This window comes from Theropithecus gelada, chromosome 6 (assembly GCF_003255815.1).
Source record: "Theropithecus gelada isolate Dixy chromosome 6, Tgel_1.0, whole genome shotgun sequence".
Taxonomy (NCBI): domain Eukaryota; kingdom Metazoa; phylum Chordata; class Mammalia; order Primates; family Cercopithecidae; genus Theropithecus; species Theropithecus gelada.
Genome location: NC_037673.1, coordinates 1,648,140 through 1,659,291, shown reverse-complemented (window position 1 = coordinate 1,659,291; position 11,152 = coordinate 1,648,140). Strand labels below are relative to the sequence as shown.

General features: G+C 64.0%; 1 protein-coding gene across 3 annotated transcripts; it reads left to right on the top strand.

Annotated features, from left to right (window-relative positions):
* The first annotated feature begins 1,177 nt into the window (after positions 1-1,177).
* Positions 1,178-10,907, top strand: IRX4 (iroquois homeobox 4). 3 transcript variants are annotated; one of them, XM_025388567.1, is made up of 6 exons: positions 1,178-1,295; positions 5,603-5,747; positions 6,288-6,539; positions 7,488-7,591; positions 8,483-8,811; positions 9,532-10,907. In XM_025388567.1, the coding sequence occupies exons 2-6, from the start codon at positions 5,703-5,705 to the stop codon at positions 10,347-10,349; spliced, it is 1,548 nt and encodes a 515-aa protein (XP_025244352.1). In that variant the 5' UTR covers positions 1,178-1,295; positions 5,603-5,702; the 3' UTR covers positions 10,350-10,907. The 3 variants fall into 3 exon arrangements, with proteins under 3 accessions (XP_025244352.1, XP_025244353.1, XP_025244351.1); XM_025388568.1 differs by lacking the exon at positions 1,178-1,295 and adding an exon at positions 1,372-1,494; XM_025388566.1 differs by lacking the exon at positions 1,178-1,295 and having other exon boundaries at positions 5,584-5,747.
* Positions 10,908-11,152: the final 245 nt, after the last annotated feature.

Below are 11,152 nucleotides of genomic sequence, written 5' to 3'. Positions count from 1 at the left end.
TCCTTCATCCCCCAGGAGCCCTGCGGCTGCATCATCCTCCAGTCCCTTCTGGCTCTGACCTGGGCGGCTTGTCACCTGCTGCTCCAGCTTCCCTTCGGGGCCTGTCTTGACCTCTGCAGAGCAGCAGCTCTGTGGATGACAGACAGACCTGTGCCTGGCTGCGGGGGCGGGGGAGCGCGGGCAGGGTAGGGGGCTCCTAGCTCCCCGAGGGAGGGGCAGGGCGAGCGGCACTTAAGCCCACCTTCCCTGACTGGGTCCCGGCCTCAGGCTGCAGAAGCAGAAGGCTCTCCAGCCCAGCCTGACCCCGGGCCAGAGGTCCAGCCCCCATGCCCTCCCCCAACCCTGGCGACTGGGACCAGGCTCCCCACCAGGGCATGCCCCCCTCAGCCCGGGCAGGTCACAGACTCATTGGCCCCCAGGAGGCTTATCACTGTGGTCCATTCACGCCCACTTGTCCGGGTCCTGGTGCCCGCACCTAGGCTCTGCCCCTGCCACCGCCTGCTGTTCTGAGAGTGAGCCGGGTAGGGACTAGTGTGGGCACCAGGAGAGAACCCAGAACTGGGCCGCTTAGCACCGAGCGGGGTGGGGGAGGGGCGGGGGAAGAAAGGCAGGACCTGAGCTCCCCGCAGCCAATTCCGAAGGTGGCTCAGGCCGAGCAGCAGCCTCGCCCTCCACAGGCCCTGGGGGGGTGGGGGAGGGGGAATACTAAGACCTCGGAGGGACTCAGGGAAACCAGGCCGACGACAAGCGTGGCTATTTCCGGGCGCGGCTCTTCGCGCCGGGTCCAAGCGTCCCTGGGTGGGGCAGCCCAAACGCGGAGAGGGTCCCCGTGGGCCGAGGGCCCGAGACCGCAGCGAGCTTAGCGTTTGGCCAAATCTGGCTCGCGCGCCTTCCCACTGTCCTGTTAGGGCTGGCTGACCTCTCGGAGCCCTGCGTCCCTGCCCAAACAGCGCCCAGGGCCACTGCTGGCACCCGGGGCGCCCTCACCCCAGCTCCTGCACCCGGTGCGCCGCGCGCGGGCCGGACGGAGGGGAAAGTTGGCAAGAGCTCGGCCCCCGCGGGAGAAAGCGTTAATGGGCGGCCGGGTGGGAGCAGCGCGCTCGCTCGCCCACGTCACGCCGGTGCGGGCTCGGCTGACGACCGCGGCGCCTGGGGACGCCGGCGCGCTCCGCTCGCCAGGTGCTCCGCCTGGAAATGTCTCCATTAGTTGTCGCCGGCTCCCCGCTGGAGCGCGCGCACCGAGCTTCCGCACGGAGCCCTCACGGGCTGCCGGGAGTGGCCCAGCGCCACCGCAGGTAGGTGAGGTCCCCGCTCCCGCCCCCGCCCCGGGGTTCCGAGACCCCTCCCCCCTTCCGAGGAGGCGGAGGCTCCGCGCGGCCGCCGAGGGGCGCGGGCGGCGGCGGCTGCGGCGACTCCCCGGTGCGTCCCGTGCTGCGCTCTGCTCCCCGCGGCCCTGGCAGCCACACGGCGCGGGCCGGAGCTTCCCCAGCTCAGGTAGGGAGTGGGCTCCGCCGCACAAACTTTGCGAGGATTGCTCTTGCGCTGGAGGGGACAAAGTTTGCTACCCGCCGGTGGGCTCTCCAGAGGCCGCTGCGTTTGCTGCAAGTTGCGGGAAGCAGGGTGCGCGGGCCGGCGCGGGGCGGGGGGTGAGGGGCTCGGAGTGGCCAGGTCTGAGTCCTGGACGCCCCGACTGCGCTCCCTCCAGCCTCAGGCAGTGCCCAGGGAGCAAGCGGCGGGGGCGCAGGGGGAGAGCGGAGGGAGAGGGCTGCGGGCCCCAGTGGAGGGCGGTTGGGAATCCAGAGATTCAAAGCTCGTCCCTGTGGCTCCTACTCCTACCACTGGCCTCGAGGGGGTCTCGGGGATGGACTGTGAAGAAATGACCTGCCAACCTCGAGGTTCGCCAATGCGGCGTCAGCGACCGTGGGGCCTCTCAGCCCCACACCTCACCCGGGTGTCCCGAGCAGTGAGCGGGCACAGGCGTCCCCAAGGTTTCTGGCCCCAGGTCTCAGAAACAAAGGCCCTTGCCTGGTGCCCCGGGCTCCCGGCTTCGCCTTTGGCTGGGGTCAACTTCTCTGGGATGGAAGGAGCTCCCTCCGGACGAGCTCTTGTTGCGGGGAACTGGTGGCCCCTAGGGTAACTCCTGAAGCACCAGGGCTAGGCTGGCCGAGGAAGGGTCAGGGCCCTGCCTGTCTCCCCGGAGGCCTTCCATGGTTCCGACAGCCAACAGTAACCCCGTCAAAATACGCGGCCCGCCTGTGCTTCGCGTTAGGGGCTGACCATCCCCTGCCTCCCCTGCGGCCTGCTCCGGCCCTGGTCCTCCGCTGCTTTGGAGCGCTCCAGGCCAGCGGGAGCACCTCACCTCCCTGAAGCTGAGCTGGTGCTGTGTAGGCCGGGAGCCGGGTGACTTCTGGCCCACCTGCACACGGGGATACCGGGGGTCCCTAGAGGGAGGAAGGCTCAGCAGTCCGGGTCTATGCAAACGCGTTCAGCTGATACCTGAGATGCTGACAGTCCTATTGCTGGTGAAAGGGACATTGGGTGCCTCCGCTCCAGGCTTGGCCTTTTGGTAAAGGCACTTGAACAGTATTCCAGTATTATCTATGGGAGAAGGGTGGCCCAGTGAGAATCCCCGGTTTGGGCAGGTGGGCCTAGGCCAGGCTACAGGGTTTCAGTGAGGTGTCCCGGTGGTCGCCTGCAGCGTCAGGCTGGATTGACCCTGTGTCCCGGAATGAGTAGTGGGGCCTGGGTGAGGCCGGGCGGGTCAGGAGGCCTCCTGGGCAGTTGCGAGTTTCCTGAGGCAGGGTGACTGTGACTGGGCCCAGACCCCAGGCGCTGGGGCCTGCTGGCGGGCAGGAAGTGGAGCGTGGGTGTGCAGCGGGCTGGGAAAGCCGATTCAGAGGCCAGGTTTCTGGGTCAGGGAGAAAGGGTCGCCCGCTGGTGGGGACTAGAGCGTCGATTTATGCACACAGGCTTGAAAGGCAAAAGAGAACAGGAGAAGTTGGCGGTGGTGCTCAAAAGAAGCCCCCGAAAACCCTCCCGCACGGGCCCCCACGGACTGGCTGCACTGGGAAGTGGAGGCTGCTTCTCCCAGACTCTGCTCAGAAGATGAATGGCCGCCTGCTCTGGGGCTTCGGCTCCGCCTGAGCCCCGCCGGGTCTGGAAGGAAGGAAATGCACCAGCCTCAGGTCTGGGTGGGCTGAGCCTAGAGCCCAGGGGTGCTGGGCGTAGGTGGCTGGGCCCCTGGGCCCTGGCTCTCCTCTTCAGCCGGCTGAGCGCTCACACTGGCTGCGGCCAGGTCCCCGGGAATAGGTGACGAAGGGACAAGCCGCCGCTGAATGCCTCCCCTCTGGGGGTCTGGACTCCCCCTCCGAGCCCTTGGCCCGGCTGGGTTCGCGCCCTTCCTTCAGCCGGGCCTCATTACCTGCAGAGAGCGAGTTGTTTGTAAACAATAAATAATGGGAAGTAGGAGGATGCTCCGGGAGAAGCCAGGAAACTGGAAGGAGTGAGGAGGAGGGAGGGTGGGAGAGGGGAGGAAGGTGGGTGGGGGAGGGGAGGAGCTGGAGGAGAGGGAAAGGGGTTGAGAGATTCATTTCTAGCGAGAAGCCCCGGTGGCTAGTTTCTTATTATTTACAGGAAGGTGGTATTAGCGATTCAGGTGAGAAAGAAAGAAACACGGTCTGCCGCGAAATCAATACAGAATTCAGAAACAATTATTAATGTCATTTGACTCGTGTTCTTTATATATTTCTCGCGGCTACCGACGCTAAACTGTCTGAATAATTTGCATGGAGCGGCTATTCATTATTTCCGATGGTTTCCCTCTGCAAGCAGCTCGGACGTGGCCCGCTCCGGTCCAACGCGATCGGAGAACTCGTATTTTCGTCTGTAAATTAAAGCAATTACGCAGCAGATATTATATGATGTGTACTGTGGTCTCCAGATAGTCATCAATCACCTTCAACCGAGCTGTCAAAAGAGCGGGCAGATTTCGTTTCTGGGAGGCAGGCTTGCAGCTGGGGAGAGGGCGAGGACGTCATCATTAATTAGAGGGTGACCCTGGGGCGATTCACAGGTCTGAACCCAGGAATCTTTCTGAGCAAGTCTGCACAACGCTGCCCTGCACGGCTTCCTTCCCAACTTACCACGGGAGGCCGGCCCAGGGGGCGAGGGCAACAGGGGCGAGCGCCGGTCCCGCAGGGCGGTGGCGCGGGAGGCGGGGAGCCGGTTCGGGATGGCCTGGGCGCCCCCTTGCCGCCTGCTCACTGGCCTCCGCTTTGAATTTGGGCAAGGTCCCAGGGAGGGTACTGGCTGGGGAGTCCTGGGGCGGGAGCTGGGTCCCCTCTCCCGATTGTTCCGTGCGCCCCAGGCAGAAAACTGGGCAATACGGACAGGGGAGGGCGCCTTGGCCAGGCACCCAACGCCCCCTCCCTCGCAGCCAGCCCTGCGTGGCGCCGGGAGTGGCGAGCGTAGCGGGAGGGGCCGGGGCCTGGGTTGAGGAACCTGCACTTCCGATCGCGCAGGGCCGCCCGGCAGTCCCCGGCTTAGCCGCGAGGGGCAGGGGGAGGCCGGCGGAGCGCGGCGGGCGGAAAGGGGATGGGGGAGGAAAGTCCGGGAGGTGAGGCGGGGGCGGTGGGCTGAGCGGGGAACTTAAACGATCCGGGTGGAGAAGATGGGGCGTTCTCCGAGACACTTGGCTGTCCAGAGGTGCGAAGCCGGTGGGCGCGCGCCCGGGGCGGCCCTACAGCCCTCGGGCCACCAGTCTCAGGGTGTCGGGCTCTGACTAAGGCCCCGAAGCCCCACGCACCTGAGGGCATTTTGACCGGCTCTTGCGGGCTCTCTTGCGGCCGCAGTGGGTTCTGAAAGTCCATTCCGGCGTAGGGTGGAAACCGAAGGGAGGCGTTGCAGATTCCCGATTAAACAATAGTGACGAGACGCGCGGGGCGCCTGCGAGCCCCTTCCTGCCACTCGGAGCAGAGCGCGCGAGCGCAAGGCCGGGCCGGCCGCCTGCGCAGCGCCGGGCTAATTTTAACTGTTGATTACATCTTCAGCGTGTCCTTTCATAGGTCTCATTTGTAATTGAGACGAATGATTACAGTGGGGCAAGAAGGAGCAGCTGCTCATTAATTAATTTCTAATTAAAAGTGCCTCTCGTTCTCGGGTGACTAAAGAGAAACACCGTTCGCTGGGCGATATGGACTCGGACGGAATTCATTTGCTAACGCCCCGAGGAATGGCCCCTCCGTCCACCGCGCGGCCGGGACTGTCCTGGCCCCTCCCGGCCTGAGCCGCCGGCGAGTGACCGGCCAGTCTGCGGCCAGGCCGGGCTGCGCGAGGTGGGGCTGACGTCAGAGCCTCCGCCGCTTCAAGCCGCGTACATCTGACTTGACGGGTTCGCGCGACTCGTTTTTTTTTTTTTTCTTTTTCGTAAAATATGTATTTCTGTCGCCCCTGCGAGGCCACTCGGTCCCAGAGCCCCCTCGAGCCTCCGGAATGTGAAGTTAAAAGAATCGCTGCGGCCACCGCGGCTCACTTTGTTACCCGGTTAGGAAAGTTTGCGGAGCGCAGGGATGGACTAACCAGCTCTCCTGCTTCGCCCTCCCAGCACCTAAAAGCCTGCAGCCCCGGAGCAGTGGCCGCGCCACGCCGGCCCCAGAGCGCAGAACCCTGCAGGCCCCGCCCGTCCGCCCCGGGCCGCGCCCGCCATGTCCTACCCGCAGTTTGGATACCCCTACTCCTCGGCTCCCCAGGTAAGCGGAGGCCCGCCCCGCCCAGGCCCTCGCAGGTGCCTGCAGGGCGGATGGGGCGGGGGCGGGAGGGGAGGGTGTCCGACCTACGACTGCCTGCGGCTTCCGAGCTAGCAAGGCCTGGGTCGCGCGCCCCTCACGCCCAACCCCTGCTCCCCAAACACCCGGGGGAAGACCGAGGCGCTAAGAAGATCCGACGGGCCAGGCCCAGGTTCCCTGGTGTTTGACCCACAAGGCCCAGGCTGTGCCCCATGGGAGTCCTAGGACCCCAAGGAGCCCTTAGGGAAGGAGGCTTGGCGGGCAAATGGCGTCAGATGACTTGGAAATCCTCCTGGGAAGTGTCGGTGCTCGGCTGGGCCCCACGTGGTGGAGCAGGCCAGACGCGCGCAAGCTCGTGAAAAGGGGCGAGCGGCCTGGTGTGGACTACGGGAGGCCCCTGGGGACTCGGGGCACGCCCTCGTGGGCGGCGCACGGGATTGTCAAGGCCCAGGGCTCCAACCTGCAGCCCGGTTTCCCGCCCTTCCTCGCGGCCTCTCTCTGCAGTTCTTGATGGCCACCAACTCCCTGAGCACGTGCTGCGAGTCCAGCGGCCGCACGCTGGCGGACTCCGGGCCCGCCGCCTCGGCCCAAGCGCCGGTCTACTGCCCGGTCTACGAGAGCCGGCTGCTGGCCACCGCGCGCCACGAGCTCAACTCGGCTGCGGCGCTGGGCGTCTACGGGGGTCCCTATGGCGGATCGCAGGGCTATGGCAACTACGTGACCTACGGCTCAGAGGCGTCCGCCTTCTACTCGCTGGTAAGGGGGGCATCCCTAGCCCTTGCCCTGCCCCTGGCCCTCGATTTGCCAAGCCCACTTTTCCCCCAGTAGGCGCACCAGTCCGGTCCCCGGACTGTCACAGCGGGGAGGCGCTCACCTTGGCTCCCTTCAACTTTGCGCCTCCCAGCCGGGACCCTCAGAACCCCACTCCCACCCACTGGGACGGGGTGACCTGGCAGGTGGCCACTGCGTTTCTCGTTTTTGGTTCCCTGCTAAATCCTCGTCAGCTGGCAGATTCGGTCTGCGTGTGTTCCCCGCTTCTTCCCTGCTGGTAGATTTCCCTCCCTCATTCCAGGACCCCATTCTCCTCTCCCCGCCTCCTTCACGCTCCTGGCCTCCCTCTTCCTGTCCTCCCAGCCCCTCTCTGACTCACTCCTCCTATTTCCCTCTTCCTCCCTCTCCCCTGCTTTCACCCCCCTCCTTCCTCCCCCTCCTTGTTCCTCCCCCTCCTTGTTTTTCCCCTCCTTGCTCCTCCCCCACCCTTGCTCCTCCCATTTATCTCCTCCCTCCTCCCCTCCTGGCTTCCATCCCCTCCCTCAGCAGTCCCTCCCCTTTCCCCACCCCTTTTTCCTCCCCCTTTGAGTACCTCCCCAGGGCACCCCCAGCCGTTCCAATCCCCGCTCCTCCCAGCTGCCCCCTATTGCCGGCCCCCAGTTCTTTCTCGCTTCCCTCCACCTTCCTTCTACTCCACACCCACCTTCCCCCCCGCCCCACGCCCACCACACACTGCTTCGGCAACTCAGAGCATCCCTACTTCACGTTTGGGAGATCAGGTTTTAAAGCAAGGGGGAAATCAGCTCCCTTGCTTTAAATAGGGCTGCCCGGGTATCCGTGCCAAGCCTTTGGGAGTTGGGGGGCTCCTAGGAGAGAGGCTGGAGCGGGGTCGCCTCCCCAGAAACTGCGACCCCAGATCCTTGGCTCCTACAGAACAGCTTTGACTCCAAGGACGGTTCGGGATCTGCGCATGCGGGCCTGGCGCCAGCAGCCTACTACCCTTATGAGCCGGCTCTGGGCCAATACCCCTATGACAGGTGAGGACCCACCCCTCCTAACCAGCGCTAGCCCCACGGGCCCTCTGCACTGTCAGCCACCAACTCCCCTCTACCATCACGCCCCCTTTCTGGAAGGCGGGAGGCAGGAAGAGAGACACTCCTAGGTCAGGGGTGACCTGACTCTGTGGTCTATGGGGTCCAGCCTCCTGTCGAACCTGCTCCTGCACAGCCACGGTTAAAATGCTCCCCAGTCTCCCCCATCCCCCACGTTGTTGGGCCCCAGAAGTCCTCGATGTGCGGCAGCTTTCAGGGAAGTCGAATCTGGAAGGCCTAGTTCACGGAGCAGCGGGCTCTGCAAACTCTGGGCACCTCCTTCCGAGTGTGCACACTGCCCCTACAGTGGGAACAGCGGGGAGCCCCTGGTGGCCCTCCTGGCTCTCCTGGCCCACTTTTAAACAGCATGCCCCACCTTCCTCGATGCAACCATTAAAAATTTATCCAAAGAAAGTACACTTAGGCCCCTTGGGTGCTTTCTCCTCCTGGGCAGTAATGACCCTTCCTGCCACAGGTGTTACATATCCGGGTATGGGCTCGCATGTCTATACCTTTTTAGGGTTTGGGGATCAAAGGGGTAGGCGGTCATCCCCATAAAGGAATTGGCCTGGACCTCTCTGTCTTCGGAAGGAGTCCAGGCTCCCTGTAAGTTTAGTCAAATATGATATTTGCCCTTTGGCCACAGAAGACAAGTGCCAGTGGGCAGCGGCACCCGGTTGGGGCTTGGGTCCTATCTAGGCCTTATGACCAAGACCACAACCCCGACGGGGAAGCAAAGCCCATCCTGGCGTGCCCCTGGCCGACCCCCTCCCCTATGCCCGCGATGCCCGGGGCCCAGAGGGCCCAGCCTGAGCCCATTGCAGAGCCTGTCTCCAGGTATGGAACCATGGACAGCGGCACGCGGCGCAAGAACGCCACGCGCGAGACCACCAGCACGCTCAAGGCCTGGCTGCAGGAGCACCGCAAGAACCCCTACCCCACCAAGGGCGAGAAGATCATGCTGGCCATCATCACCAAGATGACCCTCACGCAGGTCTCCACCTGGTTTGCCAACGCGCGCCGGCGCCTCAAGAAGGAGAACAAGATGACGTGGCCGCCGCGGAACAAGTGCGCAGACGAGAAGCGGCCCTACACGGAGGGCGAGGAGGAGGAGGGGGGCGAGGAAGAGGCGCGGGAGGAGCCCCTAAAGAACTCCAAGAACGCAGGTGGGTTAGGAGGTTGTCTCTGGGGGCTGAAGCCCTGGGGGGCAGGCTGGGACCTTCCTTTGCCTTCTCTGCAGTTCTAGGACTTCTTGGGGGTCCCAAACACGGAGCCCCATGCCTAGGAGGTCACCGTGCAAACCGGTTCCGCCTCATGCTACCAATGTGTGGACTGTGGTGGTGACCCCTGAGCATTTAAAGAAATTCAAATCACGTTTAAAAATATCAGGCCGGGTGCGGCGGCTCAGGCCTGTAATCCCAGCACTTTGGGAGGTAGAGGCGGGTGAATCACGAGGTCAGGAGATCGAGACCACCCTGGCTAACATGGTGAAACCTCCTCTCTACTAAAAATACAAAAAATTAGCCAGGAGTGGTGGTGGGCGCCTGTCGTCCCAGCTACTCGGGAGGTTGAGGCAGGAGAATGGCGTGAACCCTGGAGGCGGAGCTTGCAGTGAGCCGAGACTGCGCCACTGCACTCAAGCCTGGACTACAGCAAGACACCGTCTCAAAAAAAAAAAAAAAAATAGACGGCTCCCTCCCCCATTGGAGGCCCCTGTGTTGCCAGTTTGTGGCCTCGTGGCCTCTGGAGGAAATGGGAGACTCGAAGAAAGGCTCCGAGTGCTTTTCCTAGCGTCAGGATCAGGCCTCATAATGGTGAACAGAGACGGGGGGTCTGATTCACCTGCCACCCCTCTCCCTCCACTGGCCACGCATTCTCTCCCGCAGAGCCCGTGGGCAAAGAGGAGAAGGAGCTGGAGCTTAGTGACTTGGATGACTTCGACCCGCTGGAAGCAGATCCCCCGGGGTGCGACCTGAAGCCGCCCTTCCAGTCCCTGGACAGCGGTCTGGAGCGCGTCCCCGCCGCGCCCGACGACCGGGTCAAGGAGGCCTCAGGCGCGCTCCGGATGCCTCTGGCCGCGGGTGGCGGAGCTGCTCTGGGCGAGGACCTGGAGAGGGCCCGGAGCTGTCTCCGCAGCGCGGCGGCCGGGCCGGAGCCACTGCCGGGCGCAGAGGGCAGCCCACAGGTCTGCGAGGCCAAGCTGGGGTTTGGGCCGGCGGGGGCGTCGGCAGGCCTAGAGGCTAAGCCGCGCATCTGGTCCCTGGCCCACACGGCCACCGCCGCCGCCGCCACCGCCCTGAGTCAGACTGAGTTTCCGTCGTGCATGCTCAAGCGCCAGGGTCCCGCTGCCCCTGCAGCTGTGTCCTCCGCGTCCGCCACGTCCCCGTCTGTGGCCCCTGCCCGCTCTGGTGCCCTGGACAGGCACCAGGACTCCCCGGTAACCAGTCTCAGAAACTGGGTGGACGGGGTCTTCCACGACCCCATCCTCAGGCACAGCACTTTGAACCAGGCCTGGGCCACCGCCAAGGGCGCCCTCCTGGACCCTGGGCCTCTGGGACGCTCGCTGGGGGCGGGCGCGAACGTGCTGACTGCACCCCTGGCCCGCGCCTTTCCGCCTGCCGCGCCCCAGGACGCCCCGGCTGCGGGCGCCGCCAGGGAGCTGCTCGCCCTGCCCAAGGCCGGCGGCAAACCCTTCTGCGCCTGATGCGAGCGGGCCCCGAGCCCAGGGGGGAAGCCGCGCTCAGGCGGACGGCGCCGACTCTTTTTTTACTGAGCTTCCAGAGGACGACTAGCGCGGCCACCGGGAAGCCGCCAACCCCCCGGAGAGGGAGTGTCTGAACTCGGACTCCTGGGAACATGGACAAGCCCGGGGCTGCCACGCCAGGGCGTCCACCGCCTGGGCCTGAGCCCGAGCCCGGCTGGGCCATTCTCAAATTTGGGACGCGGAAGGAGAGGCTCTAGGAGCAGAAGAGGCCAGCCACCCTGAAGCGTCAAGTTTACGTCAAAAGTTTACATGGAGAAGGCGGTTCCGTTCTGAAGCGTGGTCTGCTGTCCCCTGGGCGTGAGGCATGCGGTGTTGGTTGTGAGGCCTCCTGGGCCTGTCAGGCCTCCGATTTCATCCTCAGCACATAATGCTCACCAACAGCACTTGCACTGAGTTGACTCTTGCACACTCTTGACTCCATAATATGATGCTTTTTAAGATGTATGTTCACACCAGTAATTGCCTGCTTCAGAGGCTAATATAACAAAACCAATAAAACCGAGTGACGGTGTTTGTATTGCAAAATGAACACATTTAAAACCAGGGTAGTTGAGAATTCCCGAGGGAAAGCCATGCTAATCCGGGAGGGAAGGAGTGGGGAGCAGGAACAGACCCAGACTCCACTCCCCAAAAGCAGCTGGCTCAACCCAAGACTTCAAGCCACTTTTAAAAGAACCGTGGCTGTAGAGTTTGACGGTTCTGCTGAGCTCCCTAATAGAAGTGGGTGTGAGACCCAAAACTCA